Source organism: Saccopteryx leptura, chromosome 9 (genome assembly GCF_036850995.1).
Source record: "Saccopteryx leptura isolate mSacLep1 chromosome 9, mSacLep1_pri_phased_curated, whole genome shotgun sequence".
Taxonomy (NCBI): Eukaryota; Metazoa; Chordata; class Mammalia; order Chiroptera; family Emballonuridae; genus Saccopteryx; species Saccopteryx leptura.
Genome location: NC_089511.1, coordinates 59,971,931 through 59,998,823, shown reverse-complemented (window position 1 = coordinate 59,998,823; position 26,893 = coordinate 59,971,931). Strand labels below are relative to the sequence as shown.

Here is a 26,893-nt window from a genome sequence, read left to right as displayed (position 1 = left end):
TGCGCAAAACTTATTTAAATTCTATTCCAGCAAAAATTTGCGTTTGTAGCTCTTGCGTTTGTGTACTTGTTGAGGACAATCTCGTTTGATGCTCCAGCAGTAGTCTGCTCATCACTAACAGCTCCAAGATTTTCGGGAACCTTATCAAGGTGACTGTTCAGGAAGTGAATCTTAACACTCATGTTACATCCAATGTCGCGGAAAGCCAACAGCAAGCATCCTTTGAACTAGAAGTTCATAGTTTCCTGCTTTTTTGTTGCCAAGGAAGTTCTTTGTAACCGCCACAAAAGCCATGCTGCTTTCTTCTCCTTATTCATCTTCCTGGCAAATTCTTCATCATGTATGAGGGGTCGAATTTGAGGTCCATCGAATACACCTGCTTTTATCTTCTCGAAAGACAAGGCAGGAAAAGCAGAAAAAAATATGTTGAAAGCATTCACTTTGTCTATTCAAAGCCTGAACAAACTGCTTCATTAAGCCAAGTTTTGATGTGAAGTGGGGGAAAAATGATCCTGTCTCAATTAACTACAGCTTCATTCACAGTATTTTGCATTCCTACTTCTAGAGCTTCACGTTTTGGCCACTCCTTCTGTGTCCAGTGTTTCTCCCGAGCTCGGCTGTCCCACAGACACAGAAAGCAAGGATACTTCTTGAAACCTCTCTGTTGTCCTAGCAGGAAATTTACCATTTTAAGATCCACACAAATGATCCAGTTATGCTCCTCATACTTCAGAAAGTCGAGGACAATTTTTATGTCATTATAATCTTCTCGCAGATGAGTTGAATAACCAGTTGGAACCACTGAAAATAGGCAATATATGCACATGTCACAAATGATGAAATATTGCACCTTTGACATTGAAGTGTGTAACAGCCACATATATAACAGAAGGTGTCAGGACTATTCTTAAATTTACGCCTACTCAAAGAAGCCATTATTCAGTCTTAAAACAAAGTACGAGGGTGTTTTTATCAGATAATAATTTTTTACATTTAAAAACAATTACAATTATGTAAAAGTGATGTTTGTAAAACATTAATTGCCTTGTGGTTATTATGTTCAATCCAAGAGTCATTGCCCTTTAACTCCAATTAAAAACCAATGCATGCCATTAACCGTAACAAAAAAATTAAAATTGCATAAAACTAGAGCATGCACCAAAAAATGGATTTCAGATTTGGAATCAGCGATGCAGAAATATATAGAAACAGTTCTAAAACCTCATGCAACAGAAAATGAAAAAAAAAAAAATTTGTTCCTCAGTGTCATTACTATAACCTCAAAACATTTTCACCACCCCAAAAAGAAACTTTGTGCTCATTGGCAGTCATTCCTCATTCCTCATTCTTTTCCCTGCTTACCTGCTGCTGCACCACCTTCCTCTCCCCAGGCCTTATGCAGCCACAGATCTTTCTGTCTCTATAAATTTGCCTGTTCTGGATATTTCATGTAATTGAGATCATATAATATGTGGTATTTTGCTTTGGGTTTCCATAAGGTGACCAATCTTCCTCTTTTAGGGAGGACAGTCCTTCTTTTGTAAGTGTCCTCCTACATGTCCTCCTTTTTGATATTGGAAGACAAATATGTAAATGTCCGTATTCGATCAATGCAATCGATCCATTGCGTGTGATGTGATGTATTTGTATTTGACATGACAATTCGTCAAGGATCAGTACAGTGCAGCGAGATGCGATTATGAGACGCATGCGCTCTGCACAGGAGACCTTGAGAGAGTGTGCAATATACTGAGCGCACAAATGGCTTTGTGTACTTCTTACTGAAACACGACATGGCACATACAATATTGTAGACTCACAATTATTTCTTTCTCAGTGAATATTCAATCATAGGTAAGCACAATTCACATTTTATTAATTCATTATCTATTAAATAATTTCCAAATACATATAATTTTATTTGTAAGTATTTTCCTGAAATTCGAGTTTGAAAGTGGAAATCTAACCTCAAACCATATCTATTAATAACACATTTTGATTAAACAGTTGCATAGAACAGACGTTTTTTAATTAGAAAATGATAAATACACCCAAATATCACTCCAAATTAGTGGTTTTGTTGATATTTAGTTTTACTAAATGAGTACTTTTTTCTTACAGTTATTATTAAAAATTCATAGGCATGTAAGCATAATTATAAAATATTACAAATGTTTTTATTATATATACTTATCATATTATAGTGTATTATTGTTGCAATGAATAAAATGTTTCTTTTATTTATGATATTGTTTTCTTCAGTTTATTTTTGTCCTCCTTTTCATTGTAAAAAAGTTGGTCACCTTAGTTTCCACTTAGCATATTTTTTTAATTTTTAAAAAAGATTTCATTGTTTTAGAGAGAGAGAGAGACCAGAGGGGGAGGAGTGGGAAGCATTAGTGCATGGTAGTTGCTTCTCATATGTGCCTTGCCCCTCAAGCCCGGGGTTTTGAACCTGCGACCTCAGAATTCGAAGTTGATGCTCTATCCACTGTGCCAACACAGGTCAGGCTAGCATAATGTTTTTGAAGTTTCTCCGTGTTGTGTCCCCCACTTCCTATCTTACAAATGTATCTCTGTACAGTATAGCATTTATCCTTGTTCTTTTAGTTTAATAAAAATACGTGTACAGCTCCATTGTTTCCCCCACTCAATATTATATTTCTTAGATTCCTTCCTATTGCGTTTAGCTGTACCTCTCTTGATTTCACTACTTTTAAGTCTTCTGTGTGATTGTCTTGTTTCTCTTCTGAATAAATATTTGAGGTGTTTCCAATAATTGACTTATTAAGAACAAGAATGCAGTGAATATTTTCTGACCTGCCTCCTTGCGTACATTGAAGGATGTCTCTAGGGCGTTTATCGTGCAGTACAATTGGTACATAGTAGAGTATAAAAGTATTTAATTTTTCAAAATTCTGTAGCAGTTCTTCACACTTGTGTCTGTATTAAATGAGACTTCTCCTTGATCTCCATCAATGCTAGGTATTATTGGACTTTTTTTTTTTTTTGTATTTTTCTGAAGCTGGAAACGGGGAGAGAGACAGACAGACTCCCGCATGCACCCGACCGGGATCCACCCGGCACGCCCACCAGGGGCGATGCTCTGCCCACCAGGGGGTGATGCTGTGCCCCTGGGGGAGGGTCGCTCTGTTGCGACCAGAGCCACTCTAGCGCCTGGGGCGGAGGCCAAGGAGCCATCCCCAGCGCCTGGGCCATCTTTGCTCCAATGGAGCCTCGCTGCGGGAGGGGAAGAGAGAGACAGAGAGGAAGGATAGGGGGAGGGGTGGAGAAGCAGATGGGCGCTTCTCCTGTGTGCCCTGGCCGGGAATCAAACCCGGGACTTCTGCACGCCAGGCTGACGCTCTACCACTGAGCCAACCGGCCAGGGCTATTGGACTTTTTAATTTCTCCCAATCCCAGATATGGAAAATGGAGATTTTTTTTTTTAAGAAGAAAGGTCTTATTTTTTATTTTAATTTTTTATTTATTGATTTTTTTTTTTTTTTTTTTTTTTTGTATTTTTCTGAAGCTGGAAATGGGGAGAGACAGTCAGACAGACTCCCGCATGCGTCCGACCGGGATCCACCCGGCACGCCCACCAGGGGCAACGCTCTGCCCCTCCGGGGCGTCGCTCTGCCGCGACCAGAGCCACTCTAGCGCCTGGGGCAGAGGCCAAGGAGCCATCCCCAGCACCCGGTCCATCTTTGCTCCAATGGAGCCTTGACTGCGAGAGGGGAAGAGAGAGACAGAGAGGAAGGAGGGGGGGGTGTGGAGAAGCAAATGGGCGCTTCTCCTATGTGCCCTGGCCGGGAATCGAACCCGGGTCCCCCTCACGCCAGGCCGACGCTCTACCACTGAGCCAACCGGCCAGGGCCTATTTATTGATTTTTAGATACGGGAGGGTGAGGGGGGAGGGAGGGAGAGATGAGAAATGGGAAGCATCAACTTGTAGTATGTAGTTGCTTCTCATATGTGCCTTAACTGGGCAAGCCCAGGGTTTCAAACTAGTGACCTCAGCATTCCAGATCGATGCTCTATCCACTGCTTTACCACAGGTCAGGTGGAGATTTTAATTTGCACTTTTTTGATTACTTACGAGAGTATTGATTATGAAATTTTTTAAATTGGCATTTAAACCATTGTTTTTCTAAAATTTCTACTTGTGTCACTTTTCTATTGGAGGTTACATGGGGTCCTTGGTTATGACAGTTTCGTTCCGTAACCTGAATTTTGGTGTAACTCAAAACACACCCTAGCCTAAGTCACTTACCTATCCTAACACCGTGGCAAAATCATAATCTAGAACATAAAAACACAACTAAGCCACAGAAAAAGGTAAAGGACATAAATATACTGTACTGTACACTGTACCGTAGTAACAGAAAAAAATGACTCACGTCTCAAGTTTTTGTGGTAGTGAGCATTGTAAACTCAAAATGTCGTATGTTGCAACTGTCAGACTTTTCTAACCCGAGGACCCCTTGTATATTTCTTTATAGTAGTTGTTTATAAATTCTGGGTCCTATTCAATGCTTTGTTACCTGTTGTAAGTTTCCTTCAGTTTTTATGGTCTTTTTCACTGGCTGCCTTCAAGATTTTCTCTTAGATTTTTCAGCAGTTTGATTATGGTTATTAAGGGGCATATATCTGTTTTCTGTTACTATTCTGATTAAGGTTCTCTGAGCATCTTGGATTTATGGTTTGTTGTTTTTTGTTAATTTTGGAAAATCCTTTTCCTTTTTCAAATCATCTCTTGTTCACTTTGTCTTCTAGGGCTCCAGTCACACTCTTAGACCATTTGATTGTCACATTAATGATCTGTCTGTCGCTTCCTCCCACCTTTTTTCAATTTTTATTTCAGTTTGGATAATTTTTATTGACTTATCTTTCAATTTAATGAGTCTTCCCTAAGCTACACCGACCGAATCTACTGATTATCCCATTGAAGGGATTTTTCATATCTAATATGATATATTTTTTATTTTATTCCTAGCACTTCCACTTAACTCATTTAGTGTCCTTCCTCACTGAGATTCGCTATACAGTTGTGCATGTTCATCTTCACATCTTTTCCATGAAATTCTTTTTTTTTTTTTTTTTTTTAATTTTAGTGAGAGACAACAGACAGGGACAGACAGGCTGAAAGGGAGAGAGATGAGAAGTATTAGTTCTTCGTTGCTGCATCTGAATTGTTCATTGGTTGCTTTCTCATACGTGCCTTGACCAGGGGGCTCCAGCAGAGGGAGTGACCCTTTGCTCAAGCCAGCAACATTTGGGCTCAAGCCATTGACCATGGAGTCATGTCTATGATCCCACGCTCAAGCCAGCGACCCCTCTCTCAAGCTGGTGAGCTGTGCTCAAGCCGGAATAGCCTGCACTCAGACCAGCAACCTCAGGGTTTCGAACCAGGGTCCTCAGCATCCCAGGCCAACACTATCCACTGTGCCACCGCCTGGTCATGCTCCTTTAACATTTTAATCAGTTACTTTAAAATGATGGTATGATAAATCCCTACATCTATATCATCTCTGAGTCTTAATTTGTTAATTGCTGTCTCTTGAATAATAGGTTTTTCTGTTCATGCATTTTTATGATTTTTGTAATTTTTTCATTGACAACAGACACAGTATGTAGAAGACTGAGATAAATAGTATTTGTTCCCAGAAATGACCGTGTTTCTTCTCGTAGGCCAGTAGTGTGAGATTGAGTCAATCAAGGCAGCAGTTGAGCTAGGTTTGAGTTGTGTTGTTGGCATTATTTGTCTTTGTACCATACGCTTTCATTTCCTCCAGTGGTGGGCTGTTGTTACCTCATACTTAGCGGGGAATGTGGTACCCCACGTTCCTTCATGTTTTTGCTCCACCTTCTCAGCTCTTAGCTTTTCCTGAATGCCTGAGCGACATCTTCACATCCTCACCCCTCTTCACCCTCAAGCCCCGCTGGTTGTTTCTCCTTGCTGGGCTCAGCATAGAGGATGAGGCTGGCTCTCAGGTCTTTCGCTCTAGTCTTAGGTAGGTTTGTGCGCCGGGGCTGTGAAAATTCGGTCTTGGCAGCATTCCTCCTCTTTGGCCAATCTCTGACTTGAATCTGCTGTGATCTTGGGCAGAAGAGCGTCCTGCCCTTTCCCTGGAGGCCGTGGGTCTTTGCCCTGAGTCCTGGGGAGAAGGATTCCTACTCTACTGCACACACAAACCCGGTTTTGCTTCTACCCCTCCTCCTGGAGCAGGGGCTCTGCCTGGGCGTGGGAACTGGCGGTTTTGCTGTCCCTTCCAGAGGCCCCACTCTTTTAAATGTACAATTCAGTAGTTTTAGTAAAGTTAGGCAACTGTCACCACTGTTTAACTGCAGAACATTTTTATCATCCCAGAAAGAAACCGGTGCCCTGTACGGTCAGTTCTCCTTTCTCTGCCTTCAGCTTCGTCGGCCGTGATTCTGCTTTCTCTCCCTGCGGATCTGCCTGTTCTGGACATCTCATATATGTGGAATCATACAGTTTGTGGCTTTTTTTGGCCTGGTTTCTTTTACTTAACAAAAAGTTTTCAAGGTTTGTCCATGTTCTAGTATCAGTACTTCATTTTATTTATTTTTTATATAGTCATAACATATTTTGCTTATCTGTTCATCAATTGATGAACATTTGGGTTGGTTCCATTTTTTAAATTGTTTTTTAATTTATTGTGTTTACAAGGATTCAAGTGTCCCACTCAATATAACACCCTCACCCCCCAAAAACATGCACCCATTGCACGACCTGTGCCCCCTCCCCCCCACTCCCTCCCCCCTTTCCTCTGGAACTTGCTGTCCTGTTATCTGTATCTATGTGTTACGTATATATAATTTCATTAATCCCTTCACCCTTTCTGATCCCATCCCCTCATCCCCCTCCCCTCTGACAGCTGCCTCTCTGTTCCCAGTGATTCCACCTCTGCCTCTATTCTGTTCCTCAGTTCACGGTGTTCATTAGGATTCACATATAAGTGAAATCATATGATATTTGTCTTTCTCTGCCTGGCTTATTTCACTTAGGATAATAATCTCCAGGTCCATCCATGCCATTGCCAAAGGTAAGACTTCTTCTTTTTCATGACTGTGTAGTATTCCATTGTGCATCTGCACCACAGGATTTTTATCTACTTGTCCATTGATGGACCCTTGGGCTGTTTCCAGATCTTGGCTATTGTAAACAATGCTTCAATAAACATAAGAATGCATATCTTCTTTTGAATCAGTGATTTGGTATTTTTAGGATATATTCCTAAAAGTGGGATAGCTGGGTCAAAAGGCAGTACCATTTTAAAATTTTTGAGGAATCCCCATACTGTTTTCCACAGTGGCTGCACCAATCTGCATTCCCACCAGCAGTGCAGGAGGGTTCCCTTTTCTCCACACCCTCGTCAGCACTTATTCTGTGTTGTTTTGTTGATGAGCGCCATTCTGACAGGTGTGAGGTGATACTCATTGTGGTTTTAATTTGCATTTCTCTGATGATTAGTGACGTTAAACATTTTTTCATATGCCTGTTGGCCATCTGTATGTCCTCTTTGGAGAAGTGTTTATCAGTTCCTTTGCCCACTTTTTAATTGGATTGTTTACCTTCCTGGTGTTGAGCTTTAGAAGTTCTTTATAAAATTTGGTTATTAACCCCTTATCAGAAGTATTAGAGAATATGTTCTCCCATGGTGTGGGTTGTCTTTTGTTGTTGTTGTTGTTTTTAATGGTGTCTTTTGTTGTGCAAAAGCTTTTTAGTTTGATGTAGTCCCATTTGTTTTATTTTATTCTTTATTTCACTTGCCCATGGAGATATATCAGCAAAAATATTGCTATCGGAGATAATCGGAGAGTTTACTGCCTGGATTGGTTCCATTTTTTGGTTGCTATAAATAATGTTACTATGACCACTTATATATGAGTTTTTGCATGGAAATAGGTTTTTAACGTTCTTGAATAAAGTATACCTAGGAGTGGATTCAGTCATCGTAATGCTGGGTTTTCTTTCTGTGCTGGCTAAAACGTCCTAAAAATGTGTTTTGTCTTAAAGTTTGTTTAAAACAAATAGTAATATAACTACCCCCCTTTGGCAAGGTGGGAGAGGCTATTGCTTGTTTGATGTATCTTATTTATTTATTTATTTTGTATTTTTCTGAAGTGAGAAGCAGGGAGGCAGAGAGACAGACTCCCGCATGTGCCCAACTGGATCCACCAGGCATGCCCACCAGGGGGCGATGCTCCACTGCAACCTGAGCCATTCCAGCACCTGAGGAGGAGGCCAACTTTGCTCCAATGGAGCCTTGGCTGCAGAAAGTGAAGAGAGAGAGATAGAGAGGAAGGAGAGGGTGAAGGGTGGAGAACATGGGCACTTCTGTGTGCCCTGGCCGGGAATCGAACTTGGGACTTCCACACACCAGGCCAACACTCTACCGCTGAACCAGCCGGCTAGAGCCTCTTTTCTTTTTCTTTTTTTTTTTAACTTTCAGCCCTTATATCTGTATATTTTAGGTGTTACTCTCTTGCCCTCCCCCCCCAATTTCACAATCTGGCTGGGTCAGTTTCCTCGTTTTTATTGTGATTACCAATATATTTTTCTTATTTCTACTGTCTTTTTTCTTTTCTTGTATGTTTTAAAGTTAAGTTTTTCTTCTGGTTTATAAGCTCTTTATTTTTATTCTTTTACTAGTTATCCTTGAGATTTTTCCATGCATATTTAAAAGTAATATGCTACATCTTTTTTTAAAAATATATAAGGACCTTAAAATATTTTAATTCTCTTTCTTTTTTTTTTTTATGACAGACAGATAGGGACTGACAGACAGGAAGGGAGAGAGATAAGAAGCATCAACTCTTTGTTGTAGCACCTTAGTTGCTCATTGATTGCTTTCTCATATGTGCCCTGACCAGGGAGGGGTCTACAGCAGACCGAGTGACCCCTTGCTCAAGCCAGCGACCCTGGGCTCAAGCTAGTGAGTCCTGCTCAAACCAGATGAGCCCGCTCTCAAGCTGACGACCTCCATGTTTCAAACCTGGGTCCTCTGCGTCCAAGTTCAATGCTCTATCCACTGAGTCACCACCTGGTCAGGCTCTCATTCTTTTTAATTCAAGCTATTTTTGTTCAATATTTCAGTTCTAATTTCATACATTATTAGATTTATCTTTGTTATATTTTCCTACATTTTTACCATTTTATTTACTTAATATTCCTTTGTGTACTGTAGACGTGTTTTTTTTTTCTGGGATTAAGTCCATCCTGCAGAAGTCCTCATAGTGGAGGTCTGTCAGTGATGCACTCTCTCAATTTGGTTTATATTGGAACTATAAGTTTTGCCTCTTTCTTGGAAAACAGTTTTTCTTGATATCCTAATATATAGTGTGTCCTTAAAATCACGGTGCACTTTTGACTGGTCACAGGAAAGCAACAAAAGATGACAGAAATGTGAAATCTGCACCAAATAGAAGGAAAACTCTCCCAGTTTCATACCTATTCAGTGCAGTTTGATGTGGGCTCACGCACAGATTTTTTAGGGCTCCTTAGGTAGCTATCCCATATAGCCTCTACAGATTCGTCACTGACTGATGGCCTACCAGAACGGGGTTTCTCCACCAAACTGCCGGTTTCCTTCAACTGCTTATCCCACCAAGTAAAGTTATTCCTATGTGGTGGTGCTTCGTTATAAACGCGCCGATATTCACGTTGCACTTTGGTCACGGATTCGAATTTAGCAAGCCACAGAACACACTGAACTTTCCTCTGTACCGTCCACATCTCGACTGGCATGACTGTGGGCTGCTCCTCTGTATACACGGTGTTACGTCATCATCTGCGCATGTGCACAAGCTGCCACATCATCCTACAGAAACTGAGAGGGTTTTCCTTTTATTTGGTGCAGATTTCACATTTCTATCATTTTTTGTTGCTTTCCTGTGACCGGTCAAAAGTGCACCATGACTTTACGGACACACTGTAGTTTGCCAGTTGTTTTTTTCTTAGCATTTTGAGCTATTTTGCTGTCTCCTTTCCCTGTGATGTTGAGAAGTGATTGTTAATTTGTTTGTTTCCGTGTGAATCATCTGTTTTCTTTTAGGATGTTTTTAAGATTTTTTCCTGATGTGCAGTTTGATTAAAATATGGTTTTGAGTTTTCTGTATCTATAGATTGATGTCGTTCATTAGTTCTGGGATATTGTCAGATTGTATGTGTTCTAAAGAAGAAGATAGGATATTCTCAGCCATCATTTTTTCAAATATTCTCCTCTTTCCCCACTTTTTCTCTTTACTGTTCTTTTTGTCTTTAGTTCAGTGTGTGCTAAATCTTTTACTATATATATTGATATCTTTCACATTTCTCATCTTGTTTCTCTGTCTACATTTTGGAGTAGTTCTTAGGTTGTACATTCAGTTCTTAATTTGGTTATTCAGCTGTGTTGAATTTGCTGTTAAAATACAAATTCCAAGATGAATTTAGACATTTATTTCAAGAATTTCTGTATCTTTTCAAACCTGCTTGATCTGTTTTATTCCCTTGCTTCTCATTTACCATATTTTTTTTTCTTTGTATTATTTTAGATAAAATTGCTTTATAGTCTGTGGGACTCGGACTATTTGAAGCCTTGGCAGATTGTGAGGATAGGGCTGTTAGTGTATGAAAGGAGGCCTAAATAGATGGTTTCTGCTAACTTAGTAGTTTTGTGTTGTTGATGTATGGTTTGTGTTTGGGAGCTCGGCATGGAACTTCCCCCGCCTCCCCTTCCCTCTCCCCCCTCCCCCCCGCCCCCGGCCTTCATAGGTACACACAGAAACACAAACACACATTCAGCTTTGGTATTTCACTTGACCATTGGACATCTTTTCATGACAGTACTTAAAAACCATATTCTTTTTTAGTGGTTCCACTATATTTTTTCCTATAAATGTACCATAATTCTATCTACTTCCCCTTTTAGTTAAGTGAAGGGAGACTCCAGAAGCCTGTGCTGTTTTCTCATTAATCCTCCCACACATGCCCCCTCTCCAAGCTTTTTTGTATCTTTTGAGTGGCTTACTCATGCAGGGTGCCATTAGCTTTTTGTGTGAATTATTTGAATTCATCTTCACCACCAATCCAGAGGGAGGTGCTGTTATTTTTCACTTTACAGAGGAGCGAGCCATAGCCCAGAGAGATCCCAGGGCACTCCCTCCCAGGGGTCACCCAGATGGAGGTGGGCACAGCCACATGGTAAACCAGGCAGTCTGACTGGAGTCTGGTGGTATATATGAACCTCCCCAATCCAGTCCTGTTCAAAGTGTGGCCCATGAACTGATACTCCCTTTGTCAGAGCCTATGAGGAGATAAGTTCATAATCCAGTGTAAACCTTTAGCAACTTCTATAGCAATTTTTCATTGCAAGTGACCAGCGGACTCATTTTGAATTGGATGTTCTAAGGCCAGTGGCCATCGCTGTCATGGCCGTGCAGGCTGTCATTGGAATCGGGAAGATGGTGGGCCATTCTGTTTATTAAAATCTCTTAACGTCAGACGAGCAAACAGGCAGAGAAGACCGCTTCCCTTTCTCTGGACTCTCCCGGACTCATAGGTCCCCCACCAGCCTCAGCACTCTTCTCCAGTGAACAGGAAAAAACCGCTTCTCCAGCGAACAGTAGCAAATAATGGCCCCTCCTAAACAGGAAGATTACCTACCCATAATTTGCAGTCTGCGGCCCTGAGGGCAAGTGCCCACAGCCTTTTAGACTATACACATACAAGCAAACAAACCTAACTGACTTGTTTCACACTCGAAACACATTGGTTTACCCAACAGGTGTGGACCAATTACAGCTAGTGCTCGACTTACGACCACGATTGGTTCCAACAGACCAGTCATAACACGTTTTGGTCATAAGTTGAGTAGGCTATATGTACAGTACTGTGAAATGAGGTTATAAAAATCTTTAAGTCATATTTTATCATAACTTTCTTTCATTATTGTTATATATCATAATTTTCTTTGTTCATTTTATGCCATTTGTATCATCTCTACACCATTTTGTTTCTTATTTTTACATTCGTCAGGTTTAAGTAAAACACTGCATTACCAGTACAACTGGTTTAATATTTGCAAAGACAATTACCTCTTGGTAGACATCTTGGGAGGGTTTTGATGAAAAATATCCAAGACACAAAACACAAATTGCTGGACCAAGTCTGGGATAACAGTTGAAATGGTGCATGCAGAGATGGTAGTGCTGCCGGAAGCCGGTTCGCACTGTCGTAGGCCCAGCTGGGCAACACTTGCACTGCCAAACGCGGAGCAGTCATGGCTAGTGATTGTGGTCATAAAGTAGAATGATCGTAAGTTGCATAGGTCGTAAGTCGATCAATATTTGTATGGTGATGTTGAATTCAAGTGGTGAGGTGTATGTTCAGAGTTGTATTCTAGTCGTGTGTAGCAGGACATGCAGAGGCGTATGTGTGGGTCTGCAGTAGATTGGTGGTGTGCACTGGTCTTCTGCCAGCACTGGTTTGAGAGGCACTGAAGTTTGATCGACCTTAGTTACTGTTAGCGCCTTCTTTTTTTTTTTTTTCCAGAGACAGAGAGAGAGAGTCAGAGAGAGGGACAGACAGACAGGAACGGAGAGAGATGAGAAGCATCAATCATCAGTTTTTTGTTGCAACACCTTAGTTGTTCATTGATTGCTTTCTCATATGTGCCTTGACCGTGGGCCTTCAGCAGGCCGAGTAAGCCCTTGCTCAAGCCAGCAACCTTGAGTCCAGGCTGGTGAGCTTTGCTCAAACCAGATGAGCTGTGCTCAAGCTGGCAACCTCGGGGTCTCGAACCTGGGTCCTCCACATCCCAGTCCAACGCTCTATCTACCGCGCCACCACCTGGTCAGGCTGTTAGCGCCTTTTTAACATCAAGATTCTCTCAGTTCTTGTTCTGAAAGTCACCCGTTGTTGCTGCTTTTTCTCCTGTCTTGCAGTCTTATAACAATGGCCTAGGCACAGTATCTGGGACAGAATAGCACAATTGTAAGGCTTAATCAGGGTTATGCTCCAATTCCTGTATACTTAGTGATTTGCTAGCAATACTAGAGTGCAATAAATAATATATTCATTTGTTAACCGTTCATTGGTTTTACTGTAAGATACTGTGCAATATGTGGAGGAAGCATAAAATAACCTAGTACTTCCACAGACTAAATTGGGAATTGTATTCTCAGGCATATAATGGAAATCATCTCCTAGTTTCTGTAATAGAAGAAATGGAAGCATCACCTGCCGCCCACCCCTGCAGTACTGACACTTAAATGTTGGACAGTATAGGACAGTGGTTTGTGGTATTAAACCTATTGGTATGACCAATGTTTGGGCTAGTCCTACGGCTTGAGCGCGGGCTCATCTGGCTTGAGTACGGGGTCGCTGGCTTGACTGTGGTATCATAGACACGATCTCATGATCGCTGGCTTGAGCCCAAGTCGCTGGTTTAAGCAAAGGGTCACTCGCTCTGCTGTAGCCCCCGGTCAAGGCACATATGAGAAAGCAATCAATGAACAACTAAGGAGCCGCAATGAAGAATTGGTGCTTCTCATCTCTCTCCCTTCCTGCCTATCTGTCCCTATCTGTCCTTCTCTCTGTCTCTGTCACAAAAAAATAAAATAAGAACAGGATTTTATTCAGTTACCTGGCTTTGTGTTAGGTAGTTCCTACTATTATAATAATTTGGTATTAGATGCTGTTTAAAACTGTGATGTTAAAATCATTAATATGTGGGCTATAAATGACTAATCAACAGAATAGTGCATTTAAGTAATTAGAATAATACATTTAAATATATGCCTAAATTTAAATAATTTAAATAATCAAAATAATAAATAGAGCCTGTCTGGATTCTTATGCATTAGAGCTTCAAGGCATCTTTGTTTTATGATTTTTTTATATTAAAACATATCAGCAATCAATTTAAAAGGAATTTATTTTTTAAATTTATTTTTATTTTTTTAGATTTTCTTCATTTTTACTTTTTTTTTTTTGTTTTTTGATTTTTTATTTATTTTAGAAAGGAGAGAGAGAGGGAGAGAGAGAGAGAGAGAAGGGGGGAGGAGCAGGAAGCATCAACTCCCATATGTGCCTTGACCGGGCAAGCCCAGGGTTTCGAACCGGCGACCTCAGCATTTCCAGGTCGACGCTTTATCCACTGCGCCACCACAGGTCAAACCAGATTTTCTTCATTTTTAGAGAGAGAGGGGAGAGAGGGGGGCGGAGAGAGGAAGAGAGGAGAAGGAGAAACAAGAAGCATCAACTCCCATATGTGCCTTGACCAGGCAAGCCCAGGGTTTCGAACCGACGATCTCAGTGTTCCAGGTTGATGTTTTATCCACTGCACCACCACAGGTCAAGCAAAAGGAATTTTTTTTATAACAAATGCAGCTGTTATCTTTGTAGTCGCTTCAACTTTTTTGATTATATTCTTTACCTATGGCTGCTATCAAATCACTTTTGCTTGTAATTCTTGCTTTGAAAAGTTGTTCTTTAAAAAGAAAATTTGACCAATCATGGATTGTGGAGGATGCCATCCTCCACACTTGGATTTCCTCCTCAGCAGTGAGTGTTATTGTAGAGAGCCTTTTAATTCTCCTTTCTGTACTAACCCAAATGCCACCGGTAAAGATCACCACCACCAAACAATCACATTGGGATCTCCTATCAAATCTGTGCGTTGGTCGTACCAGCAGTGGGTCAGAACAAACTGTGTTTTCCTTATCTACAGAAAGGCGTGCTCATTTAGAGTTTGATTGCCTAAATAAGTACTGACTCAGGAGAAAAAAATTTTCTTTAATAATTCCTTTGTTTATTTTTTTCCCAGTGGACTTGGTAAATGTCTCCTATTCCACCCGTCTCCATTTCTTTTTTTGTTTTTCCTCCTTTTTTATATTGGATTTTGGGCAGGCTGGGGAAAGAATGATGGCGAGTTATTTTATATTCTAGTCCTCACAGTAGCAGACATTGAGCGATTACTTCCAAGTGAGGGATAAAATATCAAACACTAATAAGTGAATAAAATTATACCAAATTTACTCTATTTCTAAACATAGCAACTAGAACTAGATTGAACATGAACGTATAGTCAGATTTTTTTATTTCCCCTAGTTTTCTAATCTTCAATTTATAGACATGCCAAACACTAAGAAAAGGTTTTCCTCCTTCAAAAGTTTTCTGATGTTTTTGTTTACATTTTCTTTTGAGAGTTTATGGAATTATAGGCAAGCCTTGAAATAGAATTTATTTATTAAGTGTAAGGCTGGTGGCCTTGGCCATACAGGTTCACATTGGATTGCGGCAGGTGATAAAGGAACTGCGAGCTGGAAAATGAAGGGCCATTTCCTTTATTAGAGTCTCGCATCGGCGGAGGAGCAAGCAGGCAGGGAAAACCACTTCTCTCTCTCTAAGGGCTGATGAGCAAACGGATGGGGGGATCCCTTCTGGCAAACGGTAGCAAAAAATGGCCTCTCCCAGTGGCGGTAGGCTATTTGCAATCTGCAGTCAGCCGCCCTGAGGGCCAGCACCTGCAGCCTTACATAGACTATACACACGTGGTGCTGCCCCGTGCTCATGCACCAATCAGGCGAAGTACAAGCAAGCAAGCCTAACACACTTGTTTGCCCATTATTTAATTTTTGAAATACAATTTTATTTCTGAATTTGAGTATATTTAGCTATGCTGACTTTTTAGGCATTTCAGATAAAAAGGAAAGAAATATTTTTATTAATTTTAGAGCAGGAGGAAAGGAGAGAGAGAAAAACGTCAGTTTGTTGTTCTGCCTACTTATGCACTCACTGGTTGATTCCTGAATGTGCCCAGACTGGGGATCGAACCTGCAACCCTGACTCATCAGGATGACGGTCTGTCCAACTGAGCTACCGGCCAGGGCAAAAGGAAAATGAATGGATAAAACTGATGAGCTATCATATGGAGATAGCCTTTTCGGGGCACCTGTTGCACATGGTTTCTGGAGTTTGCTTATTTAGTTCTGGCTCTTCGCTTCTTGCAGGGAATAAGCTGGAAAGGGTAATTAATTTTATGGTTTAAATTTAAAAAAATTGTTTTGGAGTTCAGAGAAGAAAAAGCCAGGGCTGAGATTAAGATCAAAGTGGATACTTTGCTTTTCTATAATGCGTGGCTCATACTCTGATAATTAACTTTACTAGTGGTTGTCTGTAGGAGTACACCTTATCAGATCTTTTAAAAACAATTTCCTCTGAGGCAATAATTAGATACAACAGCTTGTCTTTTGTCATCTTTTATGTGTTAATTCTTAAAATGATCTGTGACCAATTGGAAAAGGGTGAACTGGGGTTTTATATTTTGAGGACCTGGAATCCTGTCCTTCCCATGGGTGATTTTTCTCTGGATGTTTAGAAGCTGTGAGAGACAAAATAACAGCCCCCACTGAGAACTAAAAAGTGTTAAAAACTTAGCTAAAGGAAGTCTTTTGTAAAATGTTAGGCTCTGTTAACCCCCTTGTTAAGTTAGATTGCTTTAACCAGCTTGACAGTTCCTCTTGTTATTCATGGGTCCTGAGTGGCATTTTTTGTCAATGAGCTTTCCCTAGAAGTGATGGCTATTGGAAAGTGATGAATAGTTTTTGGAAGTAGTTTTAGAAGCAGATATAGATCTCTTCAATGTCTCCCTGCCCTCATCTTTTTAACTTTTGTTGCTTTTCCTGGTGTTAAAGAACAAAAGTTCAAGCCAATTGAAGATCTTATTGGTGTACCGAATGATTCATGCATTGGGCAGCACCCATCCAGTAAAGAGAAAGGTGCTATGAGGAGTTGTACAAAATGGAAGGGTTTTATAGGCAGAAAGAGTTTGGGATGAGGAAGTTAAAAGATTGAATTATTTCAAGCAAGGTCACCGTCTTCAAGTGGGTTTTATCAGGCAGATTATTTCACTAGCCCAGGCCAGGAAAATCCAGACTGATAGTTTTAAAATCTATAGACCAATGTCACCCCATTAAATTTAACTTATACATTAAAAAAAAAAAAAAGAACCATTCCTGGGAGAGGCTGAGACTACAGTTAGGTTAAGAATTAAGTCTTGGTGGGGCTTACTACAGAGAACTTCATTTTGGGTTTTTCTTTTTATTTTTATTTTTATAGGGACAGAGAGAATCAGAGAGAGGGATAGATAGGGACAGACAGACAGGAATGGAGAGAGATGAGAAGCATCAATTATCAGGTTTTTGTTGTGACAACTTAGTTGTTCATTGATTGCTTTCTCACATGTGCCTTAACCGGGGGCCTTCAGCAGACCGAGTAACCCCTTGCTCAAGCCAGTGAGCTTGGGTCCAAGCTGGTGAGCTTTTTTGCTCAAGCCAGATGAACCCGCGCTCAAGCTGGCAACCTCGGGGTCTTGAACCTGGGTCCTTCCGCATCCTAGTCCGATGTTCTATCCAGTGCACCACCGCCTGGTCAGGCTGGGTTTTTCATTTTTAACACTGGGACAAATTGTAAAGGAAACTAGATGTACTCTGTGAAATATTGACCCTGTTAATCATCAGTTCTCTTTCTTAATTGAGATCTACTTCAGGCCCTGGCCGGTTGGCTCAGTGGTAGAGCATTGGCCTGGCGTGCAAGAGTCCCGGGTTCGACTCCCGGCCGGGGCACACAGGAGAAGCGCCCATCTGCTTCTCCACTCCTCCCCCTCTCCTTCCTCTCTGTCTCTCTCTTCCCCTCCCGCAGCTGAGGCTCCATTGGAGCAAAAGATGGCCCGGGCGCTGAGGATGGCTCTGTGGCCTCTGCCTCAGGCGCTAGAATGGCTCTGGATGCAACAGAGCAATGCCCCAGAGGGGCAGAGCATCGCCCCCTGGTGGGCATGCCAGGTAGATCCCGGTCCGGGTGCATACGGGGAGTCTGTCTGACTGCCTCCCTGTTTCCAGCTTCGAAAAAATGGAAAAAAAAAAAAAAAAAAAAAAAAAGAAGAAAAAGAGATCTACTTGATCTACTTCATATACCATAAAACTTACCCTTATTTTAAAGTGTATACAGTGGGTTTTAGTATATTCACAAGGTTGTATTAACTCAGAACTGTGTAATTCCAGAAATTATCACCCTTGTAAAGCCAGTAGCCATGGCCACCATCACAGCCGCCTGGCCAGTGCAGGTTTGCATTAGATTCGGACAGATGGTAATGAAACAACGGAGCCAAGAACTGGTGGGCCATTACCTTTAATCCTAGCTTGCACCCGGCGGGCAAGTAAAAACACACACTGGGCTCCCAAACCCACTCATTCAGTGTTCACAAAGCTACTGACTTATCCGAGTTTATAAAATCTAAGGTTTCTAGCTCACCAGCCTTATTCACCTCTGTTCTCCATCTCCATTCTGCACAAACTCTGCCCAAATTGGCTTCTCCTTCAGCACTCCGCCATCTTGGCTGCTTCTCCTGGCCTCTTCCATGTGGCCTTTCTCTGCTCTCCTACAGCATGGGCTCCTCCTAGAACCATGGTGGCAAACCTTTTTATAAAAACCACCCACTTTTGTAGTGCTGGTCAACCTGGTCCCTCCCATCCACTAGTGGGCGTTCCAGCTTTCATGGTGGGCGGCAGCAGAGCAACCAAATGGTGCGCATTGACCCACCATGAAAGCTGGAACGCCCACTAGTGGGTGGGAGGGACCAGGTTGACCAGCACTACAAAAGTGGGTGGTTTTTATAAAAAGGTTCACCATCATGGTCCAAGAACGTAATTTCTCTTCCCTCAGAACTGCGTGATCTCTCTTCCTTTTTAAAACCTTTTGGTGCTGAAGCCCTCCCCCAACACATATTAACCTAATCACGCTCATCCCAAGCAATCACCTGGGCGTCGGGCTTCTACGTGGGCAGTGCCATCTTTAACAAAGTGAGCATGATATATTTTATCTGCCCAGCAACCCCAAAAAGAAGCCCTGTTTTTTTAGGCTTTCCCTGTTTCCCCCTTACCCCACCCTGGCTACTACTACTAATCTACTTTCTGTTGAATGTTCTGTTTTATATTACTCTGAAATCTGTTGTCCCTGTAACTAATGGTTAGATGAAATGGGAAGTGGGTGGAAGCTACATGAACAGACACTTAGGGACTAGCCTCTTATTTTCAACTTCCCACTTCTAGGCCCCAGTGCAAAGGGAAGGTGGTGAGCTCAGCCTGTGAGTCTGGTTCTTTGGTACTGCTTATGAGGAAATGTATCGGTCTGGTGGTAACTTGCAAAAAAGTTGGGTCTTACTTGATAACGAAATTAATCGATAGCAAACACCCTTTTGAATTCTAAGTGTGGAATCACCAACAAAAGAGTTATAGCTCCTCTCTACCTTTGTATCCTGTAACTTTAGAATAATCAAAGTTCAAATCGTATAGGACTTTTGTCAGTCAAAACCAGAAAAACGGGTAGCTAGAACAGATTGGGGGATTGGATATATGTGTCAGATATGCTTTGAATAATCCTTTTGATTTCTGCCCATTGCACTTGCATGAAATCTTGAAGTTTGTGAGTTTGAAGATGAATGGGGACTAATTTAAAGGGGGAGGGGAAGCACCGGTCCTCAGTAGTTTTTCTTGATGGTAGTGGAAAGAATAGACTTTGAGAAGTGCTGACAAAATATGAAGTGTGTAAGGGAACCACGGGGGACCTACGGGATTGCTCAGTGGATGCTTTTGGCTGGTAATAAAAATTTATTAGCTGTGATGTATTCCTCATTGCTCAACTCTCCTGGACTATCTCAAACAGTTTCTAAAAGAGATGGCGTGCTAAAGCCTCTCCCAAAGTTTCTACTTTTTATGTAGCTGTGTTTTTCCGCCTACATGTGGCTCTGTTTGGTAGAATTGTTTGGCAGGCAGTTCCAGAGACTGGCGTACTTCCTCTGGGCCACTGTGCTGGAAAGCAGGAAGGATGGACCCCAGAAACCTTGTCTGTTATTACGGTGTGGGTGTTGGGGAAGCGAGTGAATATGTACAGAAGTCTATAAACTACCGGAGTTGGGAATGGTTGTTGGACTTTTTTACAATAAAAGGTAGTAACTGCTTAATGCAGATGCCCTTTTGTGTCCTGTCCTCTGGCTCCTGTTAATAAGTGACAGGTGCTGGACCAGGCTTGGAAGTGATGTAGCTCTCCATCCCTTGACTTGGCCGATGGAACAGGAATGTGTTATTGGGGATTAATGCATCAAAATGTTGTGGTTTAAAAAGTGCTTTGAATGCAGTTGAGTCCACCCAAAAAAATACTTTCCTTGTGAAAACATTAATTTACTTCAGGGATGGTTGGTTTTTCTGTTTATTCTGCTCAAATATAGGGAGAGGGAGGAGATCTACAGAAGAATATTTTCTACTCCATTGAATTATTTCTGAGCCCATTTTAATGTGTTCAAAATTCGGTAATGCCCAACCATCCTTGCCCTCACCTCCAAAAAATTCCCAGTAGGGAAATAAAGTAAAAAATTCAAAGCTCCTTTTCTACACCCTTATTTTCCAACCCCTGGATTCCCACTATTTTGTGATAACTACTTTTCAGCCATTTGGTTTATTTCCTTCCAGTAACTACTTAACGAACGTGCAAATGAATCCATGTGTATTTGTAGTGCTTTTTAAATGACATACCCAAACCCTTTCAGTAACACCTAAAGAGGTGACATAATTTTACTTTTTAAAGTGAATTGAAAATGTTTGCTCCAATAAAAACAACAACAAAAATGTTGCCTAGATCGTTTGATTACGTAGCCCTCACTTAACATTGTGGATAGGTTCTTGGAACTGCTGCCAGCCAGGATAATTGATATAAACAAGAGTTAAGTTCCTATGGATCTGATTAGCATTATAATGAAATGATCTTAAAACGGCATTATATGAGGACCTGCTGTATAAACTGTTGAGATGTAGAGACTTGCAGAGAGTTATGAAGAGAGGAACATACCCCAGAATTGGACTTACCTGCAACATGAGAAGGAGCTTTCTGTATTTTGGTGATTGACTTAAGATTGTTTCTAAAAACTGCAAAAATGATTTTTGTTCATTTCTTTGCAATATCACTTTAAGAAGAGAGAGCATGCATTGTACAGGGAGGCCCTTTGGGTAATAGTAGGATGGCTGCTGAGTTCCTCTGTTTGGTGCATGTTGGTGCAGTTAAAAATAGAGCTCTCATTAAAATGGGTGTTCTTTCTGGAAATAAGAATTGTATTTCAATTAGTAAACTTCCTGTTTCCTTAACGTGTGTTTTTTTGGGTTTTTTGTTGTTGTTGTTGTTGTAACCTTTTCATTTTTTCTTAAACAGCAAGCCAGGGCTGAGCAGGAAGAAGAATTCATCAGTAACACGTTATTCAAGAAGATTCAGGCTTTGCAGAAGGAGAAAGAAACCCTTGCTGTAAATTATGAGAAGGAGGAAGAGTTCCTCACTAATGAGCTCTCCAGAAAACTGATGCAGGTAAATTATCTTTCTCTCCCCCATCTTCCCTGCCTGTTTTCCTCTCTAGGAAAAAATGACTTTGATAGAGCACTTTGCTCAAAACATTTGCTGATGAGGTTATAACTCTCACATTCTTTGGAGATTAAAAATTTCAAGTAAAGATGGCAGCAGTGTGATACTCAAGCTGATTCCTTAGTCCATCTGCTTGGGTAAGTAAGATATTTTATACCAGCATTTTAAGAAATTGCTGAGGAGCCGGAGGGAGTAAATGCTCTATACAGTATTTTGGAAATGTGATAGTTTTCTCTCCTTTCATGGTAAATCTGTAATGAAAGCATAAATTTGGCAGTCACATGTGGGTCTTTTGCACTAAAATCTGAGGGGATATAAAGCAAGATGTCCATTTGAGGGAAATAAAAGGTATTTGCATTCTGTGGTTAAAATTACAATTAGTTGTGTTCAAATGGGTAAGATGCTACTGAACAAGTAGCAGACATTAAAATTTAATATTAATCACTAATTGTATATAAAAGACAGCACACAAACATATAGGAAGGTTTGATTTTTCTTTTTCATTCAGAGGCCTCAACCCCAAAGCTTACTTGTAAATCACAAAAGTAAAATTTGTTTAGGACAACATTTTGTGGATTATTTAGTATGAATTTAAGAATAAGTAGAATATTGAGTTTTTATTATTTAACACAGCTTGTCCAGAATAGTGAGCAGAGATAAAATTATCCGAGGAGACCAGTATCATTTTGTCAGAAGGTTGTGAAAGGTGGAAACACGCCCTTGCATTTTCTATTCGCCGGCATCACTGACAGTTTTGTTCATTGATCTGGTTGACATAAGTATTTTAGTGAGGTTATATTAAAAGTATATCGGTGGCTTTTAAAAAAAAAAGCTTTCTAAGTTATTTTCGTACAACCCAACATAGATTATCCTATAAGAGAAGACTGGAAGCTCTGGTATAGAAACTTGAATGTTAGGACCATATAGTGGTCTGGGCAACTTTTACTCCATCTCTGTTTAATCCTCATTTTTTCTACTTGATTACTGAATAAAGATACCATTACAGCCTTGCAAAAACTTGATTTGTATGGCAGCCATTGAAATGTGAAGAATAGACGTCCCCAGTTCATGGCCAGCAGAGATTTATGGCAGAATTTCTGCATGGACACTTTTTTGTTCTTGTGCATTCTGATTTCGAGAAAAAAAAATGAGGGAGAATGCTACTTTGGCCTTTAATCACACCTCACCTTGGCAGCATTAGACAACTTATTCTCCACGTTGCTTCTAGAACTAAAGCGGTGCAGTTATGGTTCGTTGTTCTGAGTTTAGTGTGTAATGAGGTGCCCTCATTTTTAACATTGTAAGAAACATGTTTTTGCTTTCAACTCTTGTGGTTGTTAGTATTTGGAGTCTTTGACCAGAGTACATTATAAAGCCTTCAAAAGCTAGCCAGATCACACTCCTTGTGTTTATAAAAGCTCGACTTGATTGTGAATGCTTCCGTAATATAGTATGTAGTTTATAGTCGACCTCTCGTTCACGTATCATGACCCACCCGCCTTCCAAGGACAAGATACTAAATAAGAGTGAAAACATGAGAGCCATGTGCAAGAGAAAGGGAAGTTATAGTAACACACTTGGCATAAGAAAATTTGAACTTAAAATCGAAGCTCTGAGCATCCTATAAATAAAGCTATAACCTGGAGAAATATCATGATTTTTTTTATAATTTATATACCTAAAAATATAGTTTTACTTGGTCAGGAGAAAAAAAATTTTTTTTATATTAAAAACAAGTGATTTTTTTTTTTTTGAGGGGCTAAGGATCTTTCTAAAGAGACTAGTATATAAATTGAACAACGTAGTAAATTCTTTCTGCCAGGAGGAGTACATAATGTGTAGCACTAGTCTTGTTTGCTTGCCCTCAGTCAAAACAAATAGTATATAGTATGGTTTGGGGAGCTCTTTGTAGGTCTGTAGTTTCGTAATGAGCTGATTTGTAGTTTCTGGACAAATGAATGGTCAGCCTGTCTCTGAGGTAATCACTCATTGGTTCTTAGGAGGTTCATGTGTAGTAAAATATACCTAACATAAAATTTGAATTTTTGAATATATAATACAGTGGCATTAAATACATTTATGTTGTTGTGCAGCCATCACATTATCCATCCCCAGAACCTTTCCAGAGAAACTGTATTAATAACTCATCAGTCCCCACTCCTGGTGCTCAGACTTTTGAAAGGAGACAGATGGCAGAGAGTTTGGGGTTGAGGTCTCTGGCAGGTTCTAGAACTGCATCTATTCTGTGGCTGATAGGTGATCTCTCGCTTTAGACCTCAGTTATCACTACTTGTCATTCTGTGGCAAATACTCAAGAAGCTCTCTTCTGTCATTGGTCAGTTGGAGCGATCTCAGGTCGCTGCGGGGAAGGAAGAAAGGCTGGTGGTTTATGTTATCCATCCTCCAGGCCCCTCAGTATGTATTTACTGGTTTCAACCGGTCCTTTGTGAAAGGCTCACATTTTCTGCCACCCACTGTGGAAGAACTGATCTCCATCTGGAAGACTTTTAGAGTAATTGGTACCAGTAGACTTTTCCAACTGTGTAATTACTTTGATATGGCTCTCTAGTGCTTCTGGATAGGACTGCTATTAAAAAACCTGCTAAGAGAATCTGTCTGTACTGCAGGTGTCCCTGATGGACAAATGAGTGAATCGACCAGTTCACCATGCAAGTGTTGAGCATTTTTACCCAGCAGCCACTGAGAGGCTATTTGTAGAACAGTCTTGGATTTGTCATTGTGCTCTGGCTGTTGTCTCTGAGTGATTTTGTGCGTTGCTTATGTGCATTTGCAGGAATTCTTTTGGCCTGAGAACAAAATGAGATTATTGCTATAGAGGAGGCGTCATCTTTCCCATTTGAGCTGGTCTCTAACACCTTTAAAAACCGAATCTAGTTTTTTCAAGTGTAAATGAGAGGAAATCTGTTTGTCCTTTTAGAAGGTCAAGTTTGGGAGATATCGTATTTCCCCATGTATAAGACGTTCCCGTTATAAGACGCACTTTAATTTTGAGGCCTGAATTTTGGGGGGGAAAATATTACATAAAGTTATTGAACTCAAGTTTTATTCATCATAAAATTCATACAACTCCTCATCACTGTCAAAACTACCATCCATTAGCTTGTCCTCATCTGTGCCTGATGACGAATCACTGTCTTCACATATTGCCTCGTCCTCAGTTCCATCTATGGCATTTGAAATGCCACAACCACTGTATAAGACACACCCAGTTTCTAGACCCCAAATTTTTCGGGAGGGGGGATTAGGTGCGTCTTATACATGGGGAAATAACGGTAGCTTAGACACCTCCAGTCCAAATATGTTAATGCTCACTGAAATAAACACACACGCAGTTTTTCTCCCTTGTTTCTGTATATATTCAGTAGATAGACACAAAATTATATTTTCCTTTTGTGAAAACTCTTGTCTGAAAAATCTGTATCCTTCTGAGCCCAGACTGGGATTGATGAACTGACTGGTGAGAAATTGTCCTATTAAGAGCTTTTTTGGTAAATTGAGCACACACCTGCATCAGAACTAAATTCTGCCCTGGCATGCCTTGAAGAGAGGTGGTAGTTTCATCATCATTTGTAATTAAAATTTATAGGAAATGCTGTGTGAGCAAACTCTTCATCAGAATTCGATATGTAATATACACATTAAGTAAAATTTTCTAACATACAGTACAGTGAGTAGACAACAATGTTGTATTATAGTAATCAAACTTGAGAAGAGATTAAATCTTAATTATTCCCACCAAAAAAAGAAATGATAACTATGTGATATGATAGATGTGCTAACTATTACTGTGGTAATGAAATTACACTAAGTAAATGCATCAATCAATGTGCTTTGCACCTTAAATTTACACAGTGTTATATGCCACACACACACACACACACACACACACACACACACACACACATATGTGTGTGTGTGTGTGTGTATGTGTATTAAGTCTAAAAAGCTATTCTACAAATTTTAGCTGTAATTATATTTGGATTCTGAATTTACAAGTTAGAATTCTGCCCTCTTCCTTCTAATTTTGTGAAACCAACATGAATTACTTTTGTAATTATAAAATACAGTAATTCTTCCTTTTCTATGGGCAGTACATTCCGGGACCCCAGGGGGTGCCTGAAACTGAAGATAGTACTATATATATGCACTCTGCTTTTTCCTGTACAGACATACTTTTCACTTAAAGGAAGCACATTATAGCTTCTCTATGGCATATTCAGTTTGTCAGCGTCACTACTCCTGTGCATTGGGGCCATTATTAAGTAAAATAAGGGTTACTTGAACACAGCACTGTGGTACGGTAATATTCGATTTGATAACTCAGATTGTATTTAAGTGACTAATGGGTGGGTAGCTGGACAGAAGGATGATTCATGTCCCAGACAGGATGGAGTGGGATGGTGCAGGATTTCATTACACTACTCAGAATGATATGCAATTTAAAACTTATAAATTGTTTATTTCTGGAATTTTCTACTTAATATTTTTGTATCACAGTTGACCGTGGTTAACTGAAACGGTGGAAAGTAAAACTGCAGATAAAGGGGGTCTACTGTATCTTATTTTCTAAAGAGGAAACTTAAAAATTCTGATGCGCTTGTTGTAGTCTTAGCGTTTGAAACCTCCTTCTGTGTCCCTGACTTGGAAAGCTCAGAGTCTTGCTATTATAGTTGCATCTTTTTGGTATGGACGGCAATAAACTGAAGCTCCCTGCAGAGTCGGGCTTATTTGGAGGTGATGGAAGATTCCAGACTACCCAAATTGTTTATAACTAGTATATACAGAATACACTAATGATTAGCTTAACTCTCTTGTCATTCTTGATATGATTCTTCCACTGGCTTAAAACTTTTTTTTAATTTAAATTCCTAATCCCCCTGGCTGTTAACCATCAATCACCATTGCCAACTGGAAGACCTGTCATTGTCAGAGTAATAACCGTTTCAGCAATTGTAGGTTTTTTCACCTGGTTTTATTGTAAGCCTGATAGGTCAAGTTCACTTCCTGCTCTTTGGGAAACCTTGTTCAATTTTCGTCTACACTCTTCTCAACCATACCATTGCCAAAAGTTAATGAACACTTCCCAAAAGTTAATGAACACTTCCCTGGGAAAGGACTGAGATAAGAAGTGTACTGAGCATGCAGGTATCTCTGATATTTTTTCAGTTTAACTCAGCTTTCAAATTTTAGACCTTCAAACAATATTGTAATTGGGATTCATGTTTAAAATTGGATGTGGTCATCAGAAAATAATGCCACTATAGTTATAATAGAAATTATGATACTCATATCCTTACTGATTATTGAAAGTACTTAAGAATAAAAGTTTTCCGGATGTCTTATTAAGTGGCATGGCTTATTTTTTTTATTATTTTTAGCATGGTCTCTGAGGTTAGAATGCCT

At 40.3% G+C, this 26,893-nt stretch overlaps 1 protein-coding gene across 1 annotated transcript in view; it reads left to right on the top strand.

The window, feature by feature from the left end:
* Positions 1-26,893, top strand: part of CCDC6 (coiled-coil domain containing 6) — a 128,944-nt gene that overhangs the window by 42,174 nt on the left and 59,877 nt on the right. The window contains exon 2 of the mRNA XM_066348221.1: positions 21,266-21,415. Within this exon, the coding sequence (XP_066204318.1) occupies positions 21,266-21,415 (150 nt within the window). The remainder of the gene's footprint in view (positions 1-21,265; positions 21,416-26,893) is intronic.